The sequence below is a fragment of the Paramacrobiotus metropolitanus genome, unplaced genomic scaffold (genome assembly GCF_019649055.1).
Source record: "Paramacrobiotus metropolitanus isolate TYO unplaced genomic scaffold, Prichtersi_v1.0 Parri_scaffold0000221, whole genome shotgun sequence".
NCBI classification, from domain to species: domain Eukaryota; kingdom Metazoa; phylum Tardigrada; class Eutardigrada; order Parachela; family Macrobiotidae; genus Paramacrobiotus; species Paramacrobiotus metropolitanus.
This window is the reverse complement of record NW_026570441.1, coordinates 11102-36882: the sequence shown is the minus strand read 5'-3', so window position 1 is coordinate 36882 and position 25781 is coordinate 11102. Positions and strand designations below refer to the sequence as shown.

Below are 25781 nucleotides of genomic sequence, written 5' to 3'. Positions count from 1 at the left end.
AAGAAGTTACCATAGTTGTGCTAGCTGGCTTATGTTGTGAACTTTTAATGATTAACCACATGGAATACAGGTTTTGAACAAAAAATGCGCACACAGCAAATCTACCAATCCTGAAAACATGGCAAACGAGATAAGCAGCAGTCTAAAAGACAGACTCCCCACATGTTACACAAACTAGGTCACTGGTTAGCGGTCGAAACGCAAAGCGTTGAATTAATATTCCCAGATCACATCGTGCACAACAAGCAGGAAATCCAGCTCCAAACCTCCACGTCCCATTCGCCAGTACACAGAGCTCGGAAGATTCACCATCCAGGAGGTTCGCGAAGATGGCCACAGACAGTTGAATGAAATGAGCGACGAAATGATGAAAATGACAGGGTCCTCCAGGGTTCCCGAGTCCATATCCACGGTTCGCACCCCCACCAAACACGAAGGAAGCCCACACGGAACACCAAAGCACTGCACTAGCTAGGTCACTGGTTAATGGTCGAAACGCAGAGAGTTGAATTACTAACCCCAGTTCACATCGAGCACAGCGCCCAGAAATCCCCCGCAGTCCGCCCCCATGGCCAGCTAAGTTCTCCCCGTGGCCCCAACTCCAGGCCCCGCAGGGCTCCATAAAACAGACAGGGAAACAGTGCGACATCAGATCAACAGTCATGAGTAAGAGCAGTAAAAAGTATCAAGGAATGAGAGATGTGCTGGAAGGCAGGCCCGGCCCGGCACGAAAGCAGTAAATGAAGTGATCCAGTAACGATGGGCTTGTGGCGAACAGTTCCGTGAGATAGTTTGTCCCTGCCAATCTGGTTTGAACCAGAAATGGCAGGGCTAGTAATTTGTTCGAAAATGCTTACCAGAAATAAAATGAATCGTAAGGAAAAACAAGAACTCTAGACAAGTCTGTCTAGAGGAAATGTGGGGTTGCTACAAGGGCTTCAGCGGAGCCGCTTACGCATGTACGAGTTCAGTTGGGTCAGGTGTACGGGTAGTACAGATCCGGGTAGTACGCGTACGGGTAATATTGCCTAGTTCAGGCTATTTAATGCTGCGACGAGTGATGTAATGACGTCATTCTCTGGCTTTCTTTGATTCGGTCTTGAATTAAAGAGAATGTGGCCTGTAGTCGGGATTTATGGTATTTTTGCAGTTCTAATAGAATGTAAAGAATTAGCGACCGTTTATTCAGCTACGCTACACAGGCTCAAATATTGTTCTAAGCAAGATTAATGAGATCTGCGTACCATAGCTCTACTTTCATTTTCCTAAATCATAGTTAGCACTACTAATCTGAAGTACAGTCAGGTACGGCAAGGACTGCCATACAGAAAAATGTCTATATTTTGTTAGCCAGTCAAAAATTGGCACTGAGGTGAATGATGGTGTTGTCTGGAGCATATACGCTGCATATACACTTCATGATGGAAGTTATAAATTTATCTCAACAAATTATTTGTAAAACTTTCACTGTGCACCCAATGAGAAAAAGTATTTAAATATAGCAATTTCATTGTAATTAAACAGCAGATTTATCAGGATTTGTATGGAATGTTCTTTATATTCATAATAAAAAGTTAGAGTAAGCGGTAAAAACACTTAAAAACACAATGAAAGTTCTTCCATTTTAAATGTTTCTGCTAATGTTCCCTCAGATTCTTTCGCTAACCCAGCTATGAGGAGCAGTTTCATCAATGCTTTCCTTGTTTGTGATCCTGATTTATTAAGCAAATGCAATTTAACCAAACATTTCGATGCCTGGCAGAATATGTTGGTTAGTGGCCCTGATGTGAGTTTATTTTAACCGGAATTGCGTACGGGATTCGCATTGTTGAGAACGCGGATGTTATAGATCCTGTTGATTGTGTGAATCATAGAAGTGCAAATGAACCAGCAGCAAAGTGTTACCTCGATAAATTGTTCGCAGAAGAAATTTCACTCGGCAGATCACACAGCAGACCGAAAAACCAAAACGTATTCACGCTATCGGCGCAGTTTCGAAGTCCGGGTGAGATGCCTTTAGACCCGTAACTGATTGTTGACGACCAGCAGGCAATTCGCTAAATCAGCATATGAGCGCAGGCGTACATGCGTACACCCTCGCTTTGGCAGTCTGTTGTGTTTCATTGCGCGCCCGCCTTACGCGTGGCGAAAGCATGGTGTTCTGCGCGCACCCGCACCATGTGGCGGTTACGTGCGCCTTTCATGCGCTTGCTGCAGTCAGTAATGCGAAGTTGCCCATTCGGGAATTCTATCGAATTCAGTCAGTATTTTATAAATTCCTAGCAATCTCGCCCGTTTCTCGCTTTCTGTAGCGTAGGCGCTGTATAGCATTGCCAGGTCTTTTGGCAGGCAGAATCACGTCAATTCTGATCCTGCGGTGTGAACCTTACCAGGTTCCCACCTCATATGGTAGCAAGAGTCGTGTGTTCTCCAGGATAATCTGGGATTTCCCGTCCATTTGACGGAGTGGAAGAAGCATTGTGCGAGGAAGGGCTCGCTGGCGAAGCAGTCGAAGAAGGTGCGAAGGACGCTTGGATCGAACAGCAGATCAGTGCCAGTGTGTCTTTACTGCGTAGAGCACGCTGTACTTTCCTGACGCAGCTGAGGCTACTGCAGTAGCTTCTGCTGGAGGGCCACAAGCGGCGAAAGCACAAGCGCGAGTGCCACAAGCGGCGAAGCCCGAAAGGTGGGCACGAGTCTTGGTGCGCGGGTGTGGAGAATCAGGTGCGCGCTCTACTGCGTAGAGCGCGCACCCAAATACGGCCTCCTCCAAAAAAGGTGGTCGAGTGCCACCCAGCTGCAGCCAACGTCAAGGCACAGCTGAAGACCCGCGGCCACACAGCTTTTGGTCGACACGCCGTCGTGTCCCGTCGAAGCGAGACGGAAGGGGTTAGCGACTGGCCCAGGAGAAGTCAGTATAATCGTTGGAGGAATTGTAGGAACCGCGGAAAGGACGGAGGATCGATTTTCTGGATCGGTCAGGTAGGAAATACGTTATTAAAGACGCCATGGGCGGAAGCGTAAAATTCGCAATTTCTATTGGTAGGTTCTGAACTGAGCGTAAAAGGAGGCGGAACTTTTGCACACGGTGCGCTAGCTGGAAAATTTGATTTTTGACGTGACGTCACGCCTTCCTATAAACAGAAAAACAAAGTTTCTGATTGGTCGATTATTAGCGCTGTGATTGGCACAGCAGCGAAGCTAAAGTTAGCCAGTAAATCAGCCAATAGGAAGCTAAGAATTTGAAAGAAGGCGGAGCATTTGCGCACGGCGCACAAGATCGTGACGTAGCCAGCTAAGAAAAATTTTGAAGTCGACTGACGAGAAGTTGACCTTTACTAAAAATTTCGACGAGATTGATGACCTTTACCAAAAATTGAAAGCTGATGAAACAACGTTTATTTTGAGGAAATCTGAGTTGATTTCTTAGCAAAATCCAAAAATATACTCAGGTTTAACGTTTTTGACCGAAATCGAATAATAAGTTAAATTCTACTAAAGGGAAGTGCCCTTTAAAAGGGACGTAGTCAAATTTTTTCAAGGAAAAAGTGACCTTTAGAAAAGACTTAACTCTTTTTGAGGCAGAGTGACCTTTAGTAAAATCAAGCTGATACGAGAAGTGACCTTTAGGACAGCGTTTGTTTCTGTTTACGCGTAAAGGGGCTTATATAGCTTAAACTAACACACGCGTCAGAAACATTATTAGCATCGTCCAAGTTATCCGATCATCAACGGATTCCAAAGACATGGATAAAGACACAGACGGTAATGAACCGGTCTCATCGGGCAGTCAGAGAAAACGGTCTCGGGGGCTGGAATACCCTTACGAAGTGAAACTGAAGCCGTACACACGGCCGGTGACTCATGAACGAGCAACTCGAGCTCAACTGGCCTTTGAGAGGAAGGACACCAGAGGCTCAGACGCCACATATCAAACGGCTCTGAGGGAAACCCAGAACGAGAGCTCGAGTGACGGAAACGAAGGAAGCTCCAGGCGACATGCCGGAGATAACACGGTAAACTCGTCAAAGGTCACCGATGTGAGAAGGGCCGCAGATGGACAGAATGAAGATGACCTGAAGGCCGAGACCAGAGGAATGACACGGTCGGCCGAGAAAGTCAAAGAGGAAAACGCAGATCAAGCCGAGAAGGGAAATGACGAAGCCAGTCAAAAGGTCATCGAAGGAGGTGGCGTCGTCAACAGCAATGAGCCGTTTAACGAAGAAAAGGTCAAACAAGATGACCTTTGGGACAACCCATTGTTCTCAAAAGAACAGCTGGAAGAAAATGGTACCAGCCCCGCGTCAAGTGAAAAGTTTTACACTGACGATGAGGATGAGACGACAATGCAGATGTCTTTTCACACGGCAATGAAGGAAGCTAATGTAATGAAAGAGATGATGAAAACGACCTTCCACGAAAAGTCGGAAGAGACCTTTGAAGGAACGGCGTCAGGAAGGGCCGACGACCGAGATCAGAGGTCACCATCACCAAAAACTTCCGTTTTAAATGGATTGAAGCAGCGTGTGAAGGACCTCGAGCTGCTATTTGATGAAATAGAGGGGCAAGCATTCGCTGCAGTCCGAGAACAACGGAACAAAACCATTGAAGTTGAAGCAAGACTTTACGTGATGGAACAAGAAAAGGTCACGCTCGAAGAGGAAGCGCAACAATGGAAGGTCAGATATGAAGCTCAGAAACAGTCTGTGGAGGAGCTCAAGAAAAGGGACGAAGAAAGAGAAACGGAAGGAGTTCTCACCGCAGAAGAATACGGTCTTTCCGAAGAATCGGAAGAAAGGTCACAAGAGATAGCAGAATTGAAAAACGAGTGTGACCTTTTGAGACAAAAAGTTCAGGAAGCTGAAACTCAACGTGACGAATGTCTGGCCAATGCGACCAAGATCACAGGAAAGGTCACCAGTCTGACAACAGACATTACAAAACTGAAGGATGACCTTAAGAAGTACGAAGACGAGAATCAAAAGTTACGAATGGAACTGAAAGAAAGAAGAAAGAAACAGGGTGAAGCAGAGACACAGAGAGACCAAGTATCATTAAAGTTTCACGAGATTGTGGAAGACGCAAAAAAGGAAATCAAACGATTGAACGATGAAATCAAAGGTCATAAAGCAGATACACACAAATGGTTGACCGAAGCACAACGAATTGACGAACGGGTCACGGTGCTTGAGGTCGGAAACAGAGAAGGGCAAGTCCTGATCAATAAACAGAAACAAGACATGGCGAAATTAGTAAGTGACCTGCTGGAAATGACAACGTTGGTAATGACGAGAGATGATGAAATTACCACGCTGAAAGGTCAACTGGAGAAGCTCAAAGAAGATAAAGAGGTGTATGAAAAACAAGAGAATGATCGAACCCTCCAGTTTCACGGACAGATGTCAAAGGTCAAGGCAGAGAATGACAGCCTGAAAAAGGAGCGAGATGACCTTTCAGAAAAGAATAAGAGATTTGAGGACCAAAACAACGCACTCAACAACTCGCTGAGACATAAAGATGAACAGCTGAGCCGTTACAAAAAGGATGAAACGGCTAGGGTGGATTCACCACCACCCGGATATGGCACAATCCATACTCAGCAGTTCAGTAGCAGATTCCAAATACCTGAGCGAACAGGAACTGGAAATGGACAAGGCACAGAACCCGTCAAAACGGAGAGCGAAAAAAGGTCAACCGAGCAAGTGAAGGGGCACTCGGGTCCACTCTTTAGTGGACCGTCCAAAACGGACGAAATGACCTTTGACGGTAATTCGAAGCAACACCGAAAAGAGACTCAAGAGGATGACGATGTACGAGCACGCATCCACGAGCATGAAAGGGTTTCTCGAGAAGAGGAACGGCGCGAGAGGGAACATCGCGCCGAATATCAGGCCGAAGCACAGCGATTACGCCGAGAAGAACAAGAATTTAGGGGAATTATGAGAACAATGTCTCGAAAGTCCGAGAAGCCTTACTCGGCTGGATCCGTCAAGTCAAAGAGACTCAAAAACGTATGACCTTTCCGATGCAGCAATGATGCTAGAAGTAGCCAACGCAGTTTGATGCGGAAAGAGAAATTGATGATGAAGAAGAGGCGGAAGAACTAACCGTCGATGAATGGATGACAAAGTTCAAGGAACAATTTGGCGATCGTGACGAAGGGGTCAACGCCTTAAGAGAAGCCATGACAAGAAAATTCGAAGCTGGCAAGGAAACGCTTGACCAGTTCTATCAGGCGATCATGCGCTTCAAGTCGAAACGGATCATAACAGAGAAGCAGGCCATCGGATTTTTGATTCAAGGATGTAAGAACGATGGTGACCTTTATAAGGCACTTCGAGCACAGAAATTCCATAACCCAATGGACATCAAGGAATTCTTCCGCACATGGTCGACTGGCAAAGAAAAGTATAAGGTCACGAGAGGCAACCGGACTCAAGACGACTGCGTCATCGTTCGGTCCGGTCAGATCGAAGAAGTCGCGAATGGGCGACAAAACCAGTCGTGTTCGGCACAGATGCTAAGATATAATACGGAATTCCCGCCCTTAGGCACTCAAGAGGTGACCTTTGGCAACGAACGGAATAAAGGCCAGATATCGTACGCGACGATCGCGGCGATACAGACGGCGGTTCAAGAAGTGACCAAGCCCGCGATTGCAGCGATCCAGGCGTCAGCCCAGCAGACGGCCCGGCCAGCGCAAAACCCGCAAAGGAACAGTCAAGGGAATGCCCTGAATGGAGGGCTCGGTGGTCAAGGAATGGCTCAGGCGAATCCGGGCTTTACCGGCCAGGTATTCAACGGCGGCGGAGGAAACCAAGGAAATTTCCGACCAAACCGTGGACAAGGAAATCAAGGACCACGATGCGGGTCGCGGGTAGAGCGCCTGTTCACCATGATTGACGGATGGGCTGCAAATAATGCTCTGACATGCCAGAATTGCATGTACGGCAATCACCACACGCAAGCGTGCTCATTCGCGGGAACACCGTGGAATCAAATCCCCAATCGGGTTGTATACGAAGAATGGCTGATGCTGCGCAACAATCACGGCGGATGGCGCAATGCGATGGCAAATGGATACGTGCCACAATCACGCCAAGGCGGACGGTATGCTGGTCAAGGTGGCCAAGGGAACTTCGCTGGTCAAGGTGGCCAGTGGAACAATGGGGGTCAAGGTGGCCAGGGTAATTTCGGCGGCCAAGGAAACTTCGGCGGTGGTCAAGGTGGCCAAGGAAACTTCGCCGGAGGCCAAGGTAACTTCGCTGGTCAAGGTGGCCAAGGCGGAGGAAACGGTGGATACGGCCCGGCTCGCGGAGGCTTCCGAGGAAGAGGCCGTGGCCGTGGCGGCAATCGCGGCAATTATGGCGGCGGCCAATGGAACAATGGCGGTGGTCAAGGTGGCCAATGGAATGGTGCTGGTCAAGGTGGCCAATGGAATGGTGGTGGTCAAGGAGGCCAGTGGAATAACGGTGGTCAAGGTGGCCAGAATTTTGCCGGTCAAGGTGGCCAGGGCAACTTCGCCGGTCAAGGTGGCCAGGGCGATTACGGCGGGCAGGAAGGCGGCTTCGTCGGTGGAAACCAGAACGGTTTCGGTCAGCCAGGCTGAGGATTAAACTTCGCCCCGGCGAATGGTGCCGGTCAGGCGCAAGGTGCGCCGGTGCAGGGGATGGTCCAAGGAAACGTACAAGGCCAGTAGACGCCGGTGAGCCTACTGATCGTCCGGAACCGAAACCACCGGATATAGAGGAGCAATGTGCTCCGCTGGAGGCAAGGACCGCAGCGAGAAACGGATGCTGCGAAAGTAACGCAAAGACCCGGAAAAGAAATCCGAGGATTCGAGAAAGTAACTCGAAATCGAGCGAAGGGGCTCGCAAAGGTCAAGAGAAGGGTTTAAAAAGATTGCCGCAAGGACGGAAGAGTTTGACTGAAAGGTCACCGCAGAAAGCAACTGCGGAAAGTCAAGAAAGTAACTTGACTCAACCCGGGCTGACCCAAAGGTCACCGCAGAAAGTAACTGCGGGCAACAGGGCTGATGGAAGGGCATCAACATCTGCATCCGGACCAGCAGAAAGTAACTGCAACCAAAGGTCACGAAAGTAACGTGACGCTGCAACAAGTGCAGCCGGGGCTGACCGAAAGGTCACCGCAGAAAGTAACTGCGGGCAACAGGGCTGATGGAAGGGCCTCAACTCTGCATCCGGGACAGCAGAAAGTAACTGCAAATCAAAGATGTCACAATAGTAACGTGACGCTGCAAGGACAGCAGACCCAAAGGTCACCGCAGAAAGTAACTGCAAGGAAAGGTCACGAAAGTAACGTTACGCTGCGAGGACAGCAGACCGAAAGGTCACCGCAACAAGCGGAGAGTTTAACGACGAGGAGAAAGAAACTCTTCGCGAATGCAGTAGCAAGGCTGAAAGCAGGATCTTCGGAAGAAGAAGATGATGAGACACATCACGCAAGATTCCGAAAGTTTGTCGAAAAGGCGTTTGAAGTTGACGGAATGACCGTAACGGTGCAACGAACGCACGGAGACGGTCCAGATACACCGAAATTTCTTGAGCAGATGTCGAAAGTATCTCAAGCAAGAGTTGCTGAGAAAGGTCACGGAAGGGCCGTGGCTGCGCAAGGAGCGCAAGAGGCTGGAGGGTCACCTCAAGAGGGAGATGAAGAAGTGAAAGGTCACGAGGGACAGCCAGTGCAACAGACTCAAAAGTCACTGAAAGAGAAAGGTCACGGTGAAGTCGCCGATGAACCAAAAGGTCAAGAAAGTAACTTGACTCGGCGAATGGCGCAGCGAACAGTGAAACAGAGCGAAGGGGCACAGCAAGTCTCAGGTGACTCTCTCGATGAGGCAAACACTCTACAGCAAAAGATGCAGTGGCAAAAAGTCGCTTACAGGCCGAATGGACAGCACGGTATATGGAAACCATTTCCTCCGCCACAAAGGTCACCGCAAGATGTGAGAATTTCCAGAGAAGCTTACTGGGAAGAAAGAGAGAAACAAGATTGGTGAATGAGAAAGCATCTCGAGGAACAAGTAAAAGCTTCACAACCGAAAGTACAAGAGTACTGGAAAGAGAAAGTCCAATGTGACGAAAATAACCGTCAGTTTCGAGAGCGGGTTGAGAAGGGTGAATTACCGCCTCAATATGGTGAGAAAGTACCTTTACAAAGGTCACCGAATGGCGGATTTTTCATGTCTAAATCGAAAAGGTCACCGGACTTAGCGCAAACTCCGCAGAAGGAGAAGTCATATGACATGACTGAAGCAATCCGGAATGACATCGAAAGGTCACCGCCCAGAACTGACGGAATGTCATCTCAGATTGATCCAACTCGCACCAATAATGAAGTTGCGAAGAAGATTACAGAATGGATGAAAGAAAACGACCATAAGATGGTTGTGTATGAAAGGTCACCAGAAGAATTGAAAAAGGGAGAAGATGACGAGATGACCCTTGCAGATGAAATTACGCAAGAGATAATGGCAAAATTGCAAGAAAAGCCGTCCAAAGACGTGCGCAATGAAAGGTCACAATACGAAGTTATTGCGCAAGTGATAAAAGGTCACGAGAACGCACAAGAGAAGGGGTTAATGTGCGAAGTAGCAAAGGTCACAAGTAAAGAGACCGCTGCGAAGGAGCAGACAAACGTCTTACCGAAGTCAAAGGGGATCGAAAAGTTTTCAGGCGTGCGACCCGACGTACCGAAACGGATAGATCGTTGGAGCACGAAAGGTACTTACCGAAACGGATCGAAGCTTACACACACGAAGTCAAAATTGTAAACAAAAAGGTCATGGCAATGCTTGACACTGGCGCAGAGACGTCTTTGATTTGTCTACAGTTCTGTGAGAGGAATGGCCTCAAGACTGTAAGACTACACCAAAAAAGAAGGTGATGATCATAGGGATCAGTGGAACGTCAGGTTTCGAAGTAACGCACTACTGCGTAGCACCAGTGACTTCAAGAAGGAAAACGATCCAACACTCGTTTTACGTGAGACCTGCATCAGACGAGGTCCAAGTCCTACTGGGATTCGACTTCCTCGCAAAGAAATTTATCTTGATAGACGGGGATGACGAGGAAGAACGAAAAACTGAAGCTGAAGATGATGAGCCGAAATCCTCTGCAAAAGTCAATGCAGGAAAGGTCACCGAACTTCAACCAAGAAATGATTCGGGGCAAACGGCTATCACAGTACCAGAGGCACAGGGATCGAATGATAAGAAGCAAAATGAGAATGGCGAAGAGCTAATCCCAGTACCAGAGGCACAGGGATTAAAGAAGAAGCAAAAGGTCACCGAAGTCATAAGGAAAACAAAGGTCACCAACGATAGAACAGATCAAGATAATGCAAGCAAAAGCGCTGATTGCAAAGAAATAGTCGCTAGTGCCTGGATTGGAGTGGTCAAGGCTAATCCCAGTACCAGAGGCACTGGGCACGAGAATGGTTGGGCCCAGGAAAGACCCTGGACTGATGAATAGCGACGAAAGAGCATTATTCTCGGACATACGAGACCAGGCCAGAAAGCAACTGGATACGAAGAAAGCAGAACATGGTTCTCAGCATACTTTCGAACCACGCACTGCTGATGAAAAGCGTAACAAAGCAAGAGAGCGGGTTAAAGGTCGAGACACGCGCCTGCGCAAAAAGGTAGCAGAGAATAGTCGTCGTCTTACTTCCGAACCACGCTCTGCAGATGAAGAAATCAAAGTTATTGAGGTATCCTCAGGAGATAGCGTAATCGAAATTGAAAGGGAAGATGAATGGACAGATACCGACTCCGGAGAAGCGAATAATCGTGCTATCGTCCGCCCCAAACCGAGAGAACGGATGCCGGAAGGAGACAACCGCGTCGTCTACCGTAGACCAAGAGAATGGACGGAGGAAGAGAGAGCAACCTCTTGCAATCACGATTGGCACGACAGCGATGACCTTTCAATAGCGCGACCTCAAGAAAGATGTGCAAAATGCATGCAAGAAATGACGCAAGATCACCTTTCGGAATGGCCGAAATGCAATGCGGCAATCGCACGTCATAAAAGACAAGAAGATAAAGAGGTCAAATCAATCGTGAGGACACTTCCCATGCCAGAGTTGCCAAAAGCAACTTACCTCTGGCAATGTTATCGAAAATGGTTATCGGTAGTCAAGAACTACATCACCTCCAGAGGAAAGTGGCTCCATCATTGGCAGCAAGAAGCTGACAACTTTATTCCCGATAAAGCGGATAAAAGCGACCCATGGTACAACAACCCGATCACAAAGCTCGACAGAGAAAGGCGACGAGCTAGAGAAGAAAATGAAATATGGGAGCAAGCAAGGGTCGACTTATTCTGGGAATTCAGAGTCAATTACCTATGGAAAGGTCAAGGAAGAACAGTCATTTTCCCAAATGGACTCGGCACACCGGGGTGCGAGCTATTTGACTTTTACCAGGCCTGCCTAAAGAAAGGAAATTTAAGGCCATGGAATAAACAATGGAGAAAAACCCATGAAGAAGTACCGATATTCACGGGAGAAATACCAGAGCTAAAGGTCACGAGAAAAAGACGCGAACTTGGATTATTCGGTTATCCAGGAAAGAAGAAGGCGACCTTTGCACCAGATCCGGATGGTGTAGAGTATCCCGAACGAGGCGGGGATACTTGGTGCATGTACGAGACAATACCGAGTGACGACTGGAGCACAGAAGAGTTGATGGCTAACTGCGTCTTTATCGGTGATAAGAGACCTAAAGGTCACGGCACAAGTGCTGAAAAAGAAAAGAAAAAGAACAAGAAGTCAGCACAAGCGCTGCACAAGAGAACGGCACAAGCGCCGAAGAAATAAAAGAAAAAGAACAAGAAGTCAGCACAAGCGCTGCACAAGAAAACGGCACAGGCGCCGAAGAAGAAGAACCTACGCACACAGCGTATGAGCTGGCTCAGATGATTAAGGAACTAAACCAAGCGATTCGGGACAAGGAAAACGGAATCCCGGTAACAGAGGCAAAAAAGGCTCAAATGTCTCCGAAAGAGAAAAAGGCAGCAGCGTTAGTGGGATCTTTGCGAAGGTCACTCGGCAATGGTGAGGAACGGCCACCAACCGAGAAGAACGAAAGGTCACTAAGCTCGATGCTGGAAGAAAAAGAGCCAGAAAGGTCAGTTCCGAAAGTCGACGAAAGGTCACCCGAAACTGGTGAGGAAGGGCCACCAGTTGAAAAAGCAGAAAGGTCACCGAATACCGCTCAAGCAGTTGATAGCTCGGAAGACGAGGAAAGGGATAGGTCACGAGCGAGGATTCGCGCAACAAGAACAAATCCAAGGATACTGCACGAAACGGACGAAAGTCCAAGGAAACGGACAAACCTCTGCCCGAAAAACGAAAAAACTAAGCGCTTCCAAGGATAAAGATGATGACCTTTCGACGGGAAGCGAAGATGAAGGCGTCGATGAGCGACCTGTCGAAAAAAGGAGCAAAGGTCAAGCGCTTGAAGCAATTAATAGCAGCGAATCCGATTCGGAATTCTCGAGTACGAGCGATAACTCGACCACTTCTGAAGATTCGGGAGTGAGTGACCTTTCTGATCAAGAAGATCTGCTGGACCTTGACGAAGACGATGAAAAGAATGAAGAACAAGAGAAAGAGATCATTGTTCGAAGAATTAAAGTGCAGAGAGCAAGAATCCCAGAAGGGGCGATCAAGATTTACAGCGATCAGCGAGTCAAGTTAAGACCAAACTTGGCAACGCGCGTAAAGGTCAAGATGGGAGTTCATGTACCGCGGAATCAGAAGCTGATGTATGCAGCGACCCCCCAAAAGGATAATGAAGTCCGACCGAGAACGGGAGTAACGGACCATAACGGCACACGGTTTGAAATCGTTATAGAGAACCGAAGCAAAAGCCGAAAGACCGTAAGGAAGGGCCAATTTCTCGGTTACGTAGAACATTACGAACACCTAGAGAATGTAAAGGTCAACTCGGCTGCCGTCGTGAAAAACATACTCGAAGATCCTGAAGTGGATGAAAAGACAAAAGAAGAACTGAATGACATCATTGAAAGATTAAAGTAAGGACCAGACCTAACTGAAGAACAGAAAAATGACGTGCGAAATGCATTTTGGGAGTTTTGGAAAGTTCTTCCCACGTCAAAGCAACCGTACGGCGATGTCGAAGGGGTAACGCACACCATTGCCAAAGCCGACGCAAAACCAGTCAAATGCAATCCGGCAAGAACGAGCTGGAAAGGTCGCGAATTCATCACGAAGCACATCAAACAGATGTTACAGCAAGATGTCATTGAACCATCCGATGCGGAATGGAGTTTCCCGGTCGTATTGGCAGCAAAGAAGAATGGCGACGGAACTATGGCAACAAGATTTTGTGTCAACTACATTTTGTTGAACAAGCTGACGAAAGAGAATAACTATCCACTGCCGAACCCGGATGAACTGCTTGACGCATGCGCGGGAAACAAATATTACGGCAAAATGGACTTGCAAAGTGGCTTCTGGCAGATCCCAATGGACCCAGCCTCGAAAGATGAGACGACTTTCGTCACGCAGGACGGAATGTTCCGATTCAAAAGAATGCCTTTTGGAGTCTGCAATGGACCTGCGACCTTTCAAATTTGCATGGATAAAGTCCTGTCGAACGCAAAGCGAATGGGTTGCGTTTTCGGCTACATTGATGACGTGATCTTCGCAGGGAAGACCTGGGAGATCTTCATGCAGAACCTGAGGAATGTCCTTCAACGTTTGATTGACGCAGGCTTCACAATTAAGCCGACGAAATGCGAATTCGGCATGCGCGAAATGGGATTCCTGGGCACATCCTCAGTGAGAATGGTATCAGGATGGATCCCGAAAAGGTCATGGCAGTTGACGGCCAAAAGAAACCGACAACTGAACGGCAGTTGAGGTCATTCCTAGGATTAGCGAACTATAACAGAAAGTTCATCCTTGGATACGCGCAAAAGACGGCGCATTTGTACGAATTGCTGAGACACGAAAAGAATATCAAAAGAAATTGGTCAGCGATCCATGACCAAGAATTCAATGACCTAAAATAAGCACTATGCAAGGATCCAGTACTAAAGAAGTTCGATCCAACAAGGCCGACAGTGGATCGAGTGCGACGCATCGAAGGAAGGGCTAGGTGCGATCCTGTCCCAAGAAGGACATCCCATCGCATACGCAAGCCGCGTTTTGCATGGAGCTGAAAAGAATTACGGAGTAACGGAATGGGAATGTCTGGCGGTAATGTTCGCCGTCAGAAAGTTCAAGTCATGTATCGACTACTCCGAATTCACAGTGAGAACGGATCATAAAGCACTGACGAATCTTCTAAGGTCGGAGTCGAACAAGTCATGCATGAATCCCCGATTAACAAGACGGGCATTGGCACTTCAAGGTCACCGATTCAAGATCGAATACAAGCCGGGCAAATACTGCGACAACGCAGACGCCCTTTCAAGAGCGCCAATCGAAGGTCCCACTTGTAACGAAGAAGAGTATGACGAAATCCCAAACTTCGAAGATTACAAGAACGAACTCAACAGAGAAGAACCGCCAATTGAAGTTTGGCAACTCTTCGTACAATTAGCCGAAGAAAGGGAAGAAAGGCTAAGAGCCGACATGAGAAAGGTTATGTCGGAAGAGCCAGAAATTAAAGATCCACGTTCAAGCATAAATTAAGCAGAGCGTAGTCGCCGCCTTACTTTCGAACCCCGCTCTGCTACCAAGATAAAGGTCAACAGAGTGAGAAAAGAAGCTTCAGAACGAAAAGATGGAAAGGTCACGAAAAATGGTCAGAAAATGGTAGACCAGAATGACCTTCGGGAAGCAGAAATTCTCTCTGAATATACCCCAGAAGAATGTCCTACCAGATTGCTGAGATTCCCAAAGAAAATTGAGAAAGGTTGCAAGCCTCTCCCGAGATGCAAGGTCATCAAAGATTGGAACGAACTCAGCACTGCGGTAGTCCGCATCGTGAATCTCCAGGGAGACGAAGAAGAAGAAGATGATACGAACTTGCAGTTGCGGAACAAGCAGCTAAAAGACCCGCACCTGGCAATGATCATCGATGAATTGGAGCACCTGCAAGACGCAGATAAAAGGTCAAAGTTTGAGACGCATTACCAGTTATGGAATGGCATACTGTATCGCGTCAAGGACCAGAAAGGAAGACTCGAAAGGACATATGTGGTACCGCTGCAAATGAGAAGGGCTATCATTCATGCACTGCATGATGAAAAAGCAGCAGGTCACCTTGGCTTCGAAAAGACGCTGACCGCGATCCGGCTCAGATATTACTGGGACCGTATGAGTACGGATGTCAAGAATTACATCCTCGCGTGCCAAGGATGTCAGTTCATAAAGACGCCAAGAAAATGTCCACCTGGAAAGCTCCAAGAGATCAAAGTTGGTCATCCATTCTTCAGAGTCTATGCGGACTTGAAAGGACCTCTACTTCCAACAAAGAAAAGGGGATACAAGTATATCGCGGTCTTCATCGACCAGCTGACAAAGTACGTCATAGCAGAGCCAATGAAAACAGCTACCGCAAAGGAATTTGCTAAAGTCTTCGTAAAGCATGTAATCTTGGTGCACGGAGCGCCACATATCCTCCACACGGATCGCGGAAGGCATTTCACCGCAGAAGTTCTGAAAAAGGTCACCAACGTGTTTAAAATCAAACACACGTTTGGAACAAAGTACCATCCTGAAGGTCAAGGACAGGTTGAAAGACAGATGCAGACGATCAGCGATGGACTATCGCAATACCTTAAAGCGGGAAATGAAAGGAAATTCAACAAGTATCTTCCTTACGTCATATCGGCAATGAACCGTGCAGTACACGCGACGACGGGGTACTCAGCATACTACATGCTTCACGGAAGAGAGATGACCATGCCAGAAAATGTAGTGACGAAGACGAACATTCCCGAAGATTACGGTGCCCTAGGCGAATGGGTTGAAACCATGAAAAGGAACTTGACCTTTTCGGAGGAAGTGGCGAAGTGCAACATCAAAGATACTTATAAAAAGCACGCAGAAATCTACAACAAGAAGAAGTCAGAACCCGAATTCAAGGTCGGAGATCGAGTCTTAATTAGACTTCCGAAAGATACGAAGCAAGGAAAGAAGGAAAATCAAACCGACTTCAAGAACAAATATGATAAAGTGTGGAAGATTCTCAGTTTTCCGAGACCGAACGAAGTCGAGGTCATCGAGCAAGATGCGGTGAAGGAAAAGGACCTACGAGTCGTTTCGGTGGATCGTCTGAAACCGTGGCACCCACCGTTATCGGTTCAGAGAGGTCAAGCTGAAAGGGCAGCTTCGGAATTACCTGAGAAAGGTCATGAAATCGCAGAGCGTGACACACAAGCTACTTTCGAACCACGCTCCGTACCGGATTTGGCGGAAGAGCCGAAAGAGGCAGAAGAGCCAAAAGATGCAGAAGAGCCAAAAGAGTCAGAAGAGCCAAAAGAGGCAGAAGAGCCAGTTAAGAAAAAGAGAGGAAGAAAGAAGAAAGAGAATAAAGATTTCGAAACACCAGTGACAATGAAGCTGAATCAAGAAGCAGGAAATCTTGAAGCAGAGGAAATGGATGAGCCTGCTCGGAAAATAGCAGAGCGTGATTTTCAAGATATTTTCGAACCACGCTCCGCTACCAATGTCAACGGTGACCTTTCGAGAGCGGAGCAGATAAAAGCCGTCAAGGAGAAAGCCGACCAACTTGGCCAACGAATCGCAAACGAAATTGAGAAGCGAAAGGCCAAGAAGACGAAGAAAACTCTTAAGCCGACTCCAGAACAGATTCTGAGAGGGGAAGTCCAAGACGAAGACGAAGCCGACAAAGCTTTACTTGATCGGATAACTAAAGGACGAAAACAAATAAACCCGAAAATCAGGCTTATAGGAGTTTATGATATTAAGACTGGAAGTTGGGACGGCGTAAAGCTCATCAGAAATAAACCTGCTAATCGGAGTCATTTTCGTTGTCGTAGTAGGTTTGTGTAACGATAAGTCGAAGAATGGAAGGCCAAGATCCTAACCGATCATATTGGAATCCGGGAACGCCGTCATCCACGAGCGGAACGATTCAAGACCCGGACTTATACGACGATTCAATGAATACGGAAGGAACGTATGGTTATGAAGGGGGATACGACCCGTCTACTACGTATCAACAAACCGATGTGGGAATGAGCTCAAATACGTGGGGGACTTACGGCGCGCAAGTCGGGCCCCAAGGGCAAATGATGCCGAACCAGATGATGCCGAACCAGATGATGCCTAACCAGATGATGCCGAATCAAGGGATGATGGGACAGAATTTCCCATTCCAGCAATTCCCACAACAGATGTATGGCCAAAACATGCCGATGATGAATCCAGGTCAGTTCGGATATGGCGGAATGGCCCCATTTCCGAACCAGATGCAATGATTCCCAAATCAGATGCAGGGATTCAACCCGCAGCAAGGCCAAGGGCAATTTCAGACCCCGAAACTGACAAGGGGGCAACGTTTCCCGGGAAACAGGCAGAACACACCGCGAAGGGGCGGTCAGCCGTTTACCCCGAGAGCATCATCGGGCGGTCAGGGAACGAGAATGGAGATCCCATCACTCACACCAGTGCGAATTCACTCACCAAGATCGACTGGAAGTATTCCGTGGGCAGTGCTCAACGCACCTAGATTCTACGACCCGATCACGGAAACGGATCCGCAGTACAACATTATTATGGATCCAAAGGTCACCCTCACAGAGGAAGAAAAGAAGGCCGTAGCAGAATTCAACGAAAAATGTCGCGAATTCGTCCAACTTCATAACGACGTCAACGAGAATCAAGCGCAATACAGGACGGCCCGAAGAAGTCACAAGATAACTAGGGGGACCCACCTTCATATGAAGCTGGACAAACATGAAGCTGAAGGGTTGAGAAAAGAAAGGGGTGTCGAGATCAGGACACTGAGGAACAGTAATCCAGTGTTGCGCAACAGGGATGGCCAAGCGCAATCAAGACGATACTGATCTTCCTCAACCTGATTCCTCCTGAACCGAAAGAACAAGAACAGGAAAGAGGAGTCAAAACTCCGGCCGAAGAAAGCCCCACTACGGAAGAGCACACGGCCAAGAAAACGAGGAATGACCCGTTTCAGCCTCCGAGTGATCCATTGGTAACTCGAGAAAGACTGTTGAGAGAAAGAGATAAACTCGACAGAGAAATCATGGAATTGAGGTCTCGCACGACATCAGTGGTACAGTCAGGATTGTCATGTGCTAGCCCGGCAAGAGATAGTCGACCAAAACAGAAAGAAGTTAAAGGTCAACACCCGGCGGAGGAAGGTCACACCGGTCAGAAAGAGATACCGGAAGATCATCCTGGAGGGAGCACGCGAAGGGGCGTAGCTCGCGAAACAAAATGCAGATCGCATACCAGAGTTTTCCGTTGCAAGGATAAAACAGAAGGAATAGTTAGCGCATTCCTGGTTCACAGAGACACAGATGAACCTATTCCGTCAATGGGAGAAGGAGCCGATCAAGCAACGTACCAAGTGATGTGTAAAGGAAGCCAGCGATGCGGCAGATCAAGCTATCGGCGAACTCTTCAAATCGGAGCAGAATAATCCGACCATGATAGGAAGAGTCCTTAGGGATCTGCTGAGAGATACAGCGTTTAAAGAAAAGAGGAACATTATGGTTACGGTGGACGCAAAGGGCAAGATAGAGAAGCAACTCTATAATTCACAAGGAGAAAAGATCGATATGCTTTCACACGGAGCATACCCGGCGTCAGGTGCGAAGGGGAACGAGACGGAAGAATCAGGAGAAGGGCAAGAAGACTCAGGAGACGAGAACCCTCCGTACAGAGAAACAGTGTGCAGATGCCTAAAGGTCAACTACCACATGGCGGACGGAGATGAGGGATACGTCTACGGCTACATCATTGACCCAAAGACGATGTTGCCAATTCCGAGCGCAGGAACGAATGCGACTCCACAGGAAATCGAATGGTAAACCCAGAAATTGTACAGCGATCTCCAGAAGATGCTGAATCTCCTTCCGGAAGAGCAGAGGAATGATGTCAACGCGAACATCAGAACGGTGATGAGCATGCTCAGACACAGAGCCGAAGAAGATAATGCCCACATCGTAATCTTCTGGAAAGATGATCAAGGGAAGTGGAAATCACTCTTCGATTCTAAAGGTCAAGGACTTTACTTTCCGGAAAATCATCAAATTCACCCGACGGAGGAAGGTCACGTCGCGTTTATAGCGGTCAGCAGCCGGTCCAAGCAGAAGCCATGGAAACACAGGAAGAAATCGATCGAAGATCGCCATGTAGACGAATCGACTACAAATTCATGAACCAAGAAGGCAGAGAAGGGATCCTCAGAATCGAAGCGGTCGATCCTCAGACGGGACAAATGGTGTCAAATGCAGGCTTCACCCCAGAAGAGGAAGAAGAAGAAACCCCAAAACTCATGCAGGAGGTCGAGGAAGTACTGCAGGTCCTGCCGCAAGAGGAAGAACGCGAAGAATTCGAAGCGATAGCCGAAGTGTTGGTCAACGTCATGATGCCAAGAGCACGCCAGGACCGGGCATATATGCGCCTGACACATATCGACCCTTTCCATGGAGAAGTGTATAAGCAACTCTACACCGCAACCGGTGAAACGCTGACCAAACTGTCAGGAGCGAAAAAGGTCAAGAAACCGGCTGAGAAGGGTCAGCCTGAAAAAGTTGAGACAGAAGAGAGAACAAAAAATCAAAAGGTCAAGAGACTAAGGAAAGACCGGACGAACGGGAGGTCAAGAAGGAAGAACATCCGACTCCCGTAAGAAGCGCTGAACGGGTTAAAGCCATAGTCGCAGGAGAAGTCCCGGCACATTCGTGCCAGGATCCCAAATGCGAAAGATGTCGAAGAGACGAAGATAAGAAGACGAAAACGAAACCAGCAAAAAGTACGGCACGAGAAGGTAGCGTCGGTAAAACTTTCGTCAAACAGCCGAAACTACTGGGAGTTATGGAAAAGAAAAGAGAGAAACCCGAGTCGGATTCTGAGCCAGAACAATTGTCTATCAGCGTTAAACCTGGTTCATCACAAGTTGAGACTGAAGACGAGAAAGAGAAAGGTCAATCACATAACGTGATGGAAGAAGCAATGTCGATGCAGCCGATTTACGCATCCACCATGAAAAAACGTAAAGAGAAGACGGAAAGAGAGAAGAAGAGAAGGGATACTTCAGATGAATCGGCGAAATCAGAAGTTAGCATTGCATCGTCAAGGTCATCGATAAAACAGAAGGACACGAAAAAGAAAGGTCAAAAAGATACAAGGAAACCTGACCCTAGCTTGGCAGATTATATGGATGCGCAAAAGAAACAGAAAGCACCACCAAAGAACAGTCTCATCGGGAGAGTCGATGCAGCTGACACCGTGAATTGGAAACCTGCCGAAGGGGACAGCGAAATGGATTACACGGACGATGAATATGACGATCGCTTCTTCGTCTGCGAAATGAACGACGAAACAACGATAGAGGAAGTAGATGAAATCCTCATCGGAGCGACAGCGGACTGGGGAAAAGCGACCAGATCAGTCACGTCGAAGTTCAGAAAGGACGTGAAAGAATATTGCGCAGAGAAAAATAAAAGATTGCCACAGAGCAAATATAATGCCGTTCTGGAATATGCAAGGAGCACGGGGAAAGTCCTCCAGAAACATCCTAAATATGGCTCCAAGGCGAAGCTGTAGATCACAGGGAACAATAACAAACCAAAGTTGGCTACAGCGAACGCGGATATCCGAGAACGAATTGAACGCGCCATCATCGGGATGTGCAGTCCGATGGGTACGGCGAAACACCGCATGGCGCAGTTCATTAACGGAGTCTGGAGCAAAGAGAAGGGAAATGCTTCAGTCATCGAAAGGTCACTCGGAAAATCATTAACCCAGATGGTTGCGGAAGGAAGCTCCACACAACAAATCCTCACAAAGGTGTGACCATCAGATACAGCTCCCTGAATGCGGTACCCGAAGAACTGAGAACTTACCAGAAAGAGGAAACGAGCGAAGATACCACTAAGATATTGGATCCGAGACTCGATGTGGAGAGGCCCATCTTGAGTCAGATCAAATTAAATAGTGGTCAAGCAGCAACCTCATCACAGAAAGAGAAAGAAGAACAAGAAGAGGAACCGATGGTTGTCGAAGAAGAGGTGGTCGAAGAAAAAGAAGCAGAAACGGTCGAGAAGGGCAAACCGAAACTGCACGCGCCGAAATCAGCCGAAGAAGCGATTGCGTTGGTTGGACCGCCGAAACCGATGTCGGTACCAGAAGCACTTGCGGCAGTAAGAAGTCAAAGGGCAAGCGGTGGACCCGGTTCATTAGCGGAAATTCAAAAGATCCACCAATCCACAACACCATTGACACCGTTGAAAGTTGCGCACGAAAAAAGGACGCAAGGCGAAGACGAGGCGAAAGGTCACATTGTGGAAGAAACGGTCAAAGGTCATCAGACTTCAGCGCAAAGTTCAGCCGGGGGGGGGGAAGGTCACCCGAGCCCAAGCCAAGAGAAGACGGTTAAGTCACAGCTAGTGCAGCCATCACTGAAGGAAGAAAAAGAACAGCCTTTCGAATTGTTGGAAGAGGAAATCATCGGCGGCAAACCAGCTTACATGAGTGTCGATGACCTCGACGAAAGCAATGTTCCGTGGATGACGATTTACGCCGCGATTGGTGCAGCTCCGGCGAGACAAATGGATAAGACGAACATCGCTAAGGCAGTTAGCGACGCGGGAGTCAGCAGGACACAAGTTAACAAGATCATAAAGAGGGCATATAAGGAAGGGAGAATCGGTGTAAAATACACTGATACGAATGTTCCGATCCACTACATTCCCCCAGCGGAGGACCAACGAAAGCAAAGACCGAAGCCGGGTCCTCAAGCATGGAAAGACGCCCTTATCAAAGATGCCTTGCAGAATATCGGTGGCACTAACGGGTTCACTCAAGAAGACGTGTCCAACTACATGGCAGTTCAATATGACTCTGGTCAAGAAAACATGAACGGCGATCGATTCAAGGTCCAGAACGCACTGGATAGTCTTGTTAAAGACGGAAAAATCAGAACGTGGAAGAGAAACGGAATCGATCGTTCTGACTGGATCGCAAAAGCTTAAAAGAGAAAGTGTAGTGTGGGAGGAAGGTCCACCACACAAGATGAAGAATCAGAATCAGAAATGAGAATGAATACGCAGAGCGTGACTTACTTTCGAACCACACTCTGCAAGAAGAGTAGAATTAGCGAAGGGGCTAAAGTACTTAGCGAACGGGCTAAGATGGGAAAGGTCACCCATACAGTTGAAAATGGTTCAGTCAAATAAGGATGACAAAGGTCATCATGGAAAACAGCGAGAAAGCCTCAGCTCAGCACCACAATAGTCTAGTTAACTTAGGCGTAAAATAGGCGTTCAAGAAAGGGTATCTTTGAAAGGTCGTAGGAATTATGATGTTCAGATTACAGGTTGAATGACGAAAATGGCCGAACGGGGTCAACCAACTAGGAAGGGTCAGGATCAGAAGAAGGACGTACCAACGGGAGACCCGATAACGAACTACAACGAGAATTGTCCGCATTGTAAGCGGAACAACGCCGTAGGCAACGAGCGATATCCATGCTGGACATGCATATCAAAGATGCCGACCTTCGCACAGCTCGTGATACAAGAATCAAAAAGGGGGAATCTTGCTGTGTTTCGCGGGGCAATCAGAGGAAATAACTGGAACAGAGTGCCCGTGGAGGATAGAATGATCCTCGAGGATAAGTACCGCTCTTGGGTGAACAAAAGAGCCGGATGGGACGCCACGTTGGAACCTCCCAAATGCGCGGAAACAGACGCATACCGAAAGGGCTTCAAAGAAGAGACTGCGAGAATGGTACAGGCTCAACGCGAAGAAGAGAAGAAACGAGCAGAAGCAAAGGCTGCAGCAGGAAGGGCAAAAGCCTCATTCATTCCTGTGGCAGTTCTTAAGAGACAGGATGGTGAGGAAGCAGCCGTACTCAGACAGTCCCTGATACAGCAGATCGATATCATCCTAGCGGATCCAGTCGCCATTTCCAAAAACGAATATGCAGTCTACCTACGGGAAAAGGTCAGCCTAACGAAGGGAAATCCGCCATCACAGGTGATCAAGATTGCGGTCGAAGAACGGATTGAGAGAATGCGCCAATTCCGAGCGCAGGAGAACGAAGTAACTCAAGCGTTCAGAAACTTCAAGAGAGATGAATTTAAACGATCGAAATCACCTGAAAGGAGCAGATATGAGTCGGACTTAGGAAGGGCAGCCGACAGAGATCAAAGGTCACGAGGACATGAAAGGTCATTAGATCGTTCTCGTGAAAGGTCACGGGATTTTGATCGCTATGATCGAGATCGAGGACACGTCAAAGACACGCGTTCTGCTGAACAGAAGAGAAAGGATGACGAACGCATTCGTCGTGAACGAGACGAAAGGGAAAAGTGTCGCAAAGAAGCAAAAGAGAAACGCATTGCAGAAGAGTATAAAAAGATCAACGATGAGATCAGTAACCAGCAGAGCAAGGGGCACGCTGGGTCGAAAAGTCGTGACACGCAACCTCGTGGTCAGTATAAGGAAGGTCAAAGTGGAAGCTCCGGCAGTTCAAAGAGGAGCCCGTTTGAAGAAGCTTGGGTTCAAGATAACCTACATATGGAGGATTATGAATTTGGAGATAATACGTACAACAGCAAAAGGTCATCAAGCTCGGAAAGTCACCGCGCTCGAACTCCGAAGAGCCCTCGCAGGTTACAATCCACAGTTTTTGTCGTAGCTTCAAAATTCAAGTCGGCTGAAAAGCGTCCGGAAGAACCGATGGAATGTGGCTCATCGCCAAAGGTCATCGAAGTTCCCGTAGGGGAAGAAATGCCGGAGTCAAGGCGGAACATCATATTTGACCTAGATCGGGACTTGTCAAACTTATCAGTGGCGAGTAACGCACCGCCAAACGATGGGGAGAAAGGTCAAGGAGGAAGCGAAGTGCAAAGCCGCATTCAACGGCAACCGTCATTGAAAACTATCGAATTGGTGTATGACATGACAGATATCCAGCAGCAAGTCGACGAAATTACCCGTACACTGGGAGTCGAAAGAAACTCTGAGGATTCGAAAAAGATATACACCCTACTCTTCAATGTGAGACAAGTCCTATTGGATTCAAGTCAAGCGGAAGAATATGAATACGGCCAGTGGGAAGACCTGATTATAACGCAGGCTTCGGCGAATCTCCACTACTTCCCGATGCGAGAATGTGGACTCGTCAGTTTGATTGACCTTAGTCTGCTAGAAACTCCGCTTGATACACCTGATCCGACTGGAATGACTCAGTTCTGTTATCGAGATATCAAGGAAAGGAGACTGCATTTGGCTCAGTTTGTCCTGCGTCATACGAACCCGGCGCTGAGACTTCTCGCAGGAAGGGCTGCGATGGGGCTTGAAGTCGATGAACACTCGTCATTCGAACACCGAATTACGGTCCAAAAGATTTTGGCGGCACGACTTGGCCATTATCAGACGCACCACTAATTAAGAAGGGATCTGCAAGCAGGACTCATACCTGCTCCGCTCATCGCCCAGGCGACGAAGCTGGGACAACCCGTCGCGAACATCAATTGTTCCGAAACGGCAAAGCGCCAGCTGCGGGATTATCAAATCGCAATGAATAACGAACAACTGAAACGTCAGTTCGAACTGGACTTTCACCGCTGCGCAGAGCGAATCCGTCAGACGATGGGGACAGGGTTCAACCAACCTGCGGATTTCGTATACGATTTCATCAAGGAGATCAGTGTCGATAAGAAGAGCTTTCGACCAGAACTGGCTATGAGGATGCCAAGTGATGGACCGGGTCGACGTGGCCGTAGAAATCAACGGTTGAACGAGGAATACCAAGAAGCGTTTCAACGTAACGTCGATAATCCGCTGAGTCGCAGACTGGAGAAGCAAATGGAAGACGCTCGAGAAAGGATCGAGCGTGTGCGACGCCGTCGAGACCGCAGCGGACGTAACAGTGCCCAGAAAGGTCACGAGAGTGAAGAGGAAAGTCAAGAAGGGGAACTTGAAGAACCCCGAGACTGGACGTCAGACCGCAATTAGCGAAGTAACTGGCGTCGACGGAATCGCGATAACGACTCAAATGAGCAGTGATGACCTTTCGGGTCATCAACCGCACATGTTGTTACGGCCATCAGTCGGCAACATGAAGAAGGGTGTTAACGGTAATGTATCAGGGCGGAAGGTCGTCACGTATTAAAAATGTCATGCCATTCGTGTTTTTGTTGTTTTCAGTGTTTAAGTTTCAGGCTACAAATAGCCGGGCTACGGTGACAAAAGATGTCGGCCCGAAGAGATGAGTTGCGGAGTTAACCGGCTCTCTTACAATTCAGCGTCATTCAAAGGGTGATGTGACGACCTCGAAGTTGGGTTGGCTCACCTATCATGGGGCCACAAGCGGCGAGAAAGAGAAAGATTTGCAAATTTCCAAATAGCCGGGCTACGGTGACAAAATATGTCGGCCCGAAGAGGAGAGTTACGGCGTTAATCGGCTCCCTTACCCAGATTCAGTGTCACCTTAAAAGGTGCAGTTACGACGTCGCAGTTGCGTCGGCTCACCTAACGAATGTCGGGCTACAAGGGGCGAACAAGAAAGGAAATACCAAATAGCTGGGCTACGGTGACAAAATATGTCGGCCCAAGGA

At 48.0% G+C, this 25781-nt stretch overlaps 1 protein-coding gene across 1 annotated transcript in view; it reads left to right on the top strand.

The window, feature by feature from the left end:
- LOC129601233 (caldesmon-like) overlaps positions 1-25179 on the top strand; it is a 40994-nt gene extending 15815 nt beyond the window's left edge. The window contains exons 2-4 of the mRNA XM_055499987.1: positions 2435-2982; positions 22525-23650; positions 24632-25179. Coding sequence (XP_055355962.1) covers positions 22537-23650; positions 24632-25179 — 1662 coding nt within the window. The 5' untranslated portion in view covers positions 2435-2982; positions 22525-22536. The remainder of the gene's footprint in view (positions 1-2434; positions 2983-22524; positions 23651-24631) is intronic.
- Positions 25180-25781: the final 602 nt, after the last annotated feature.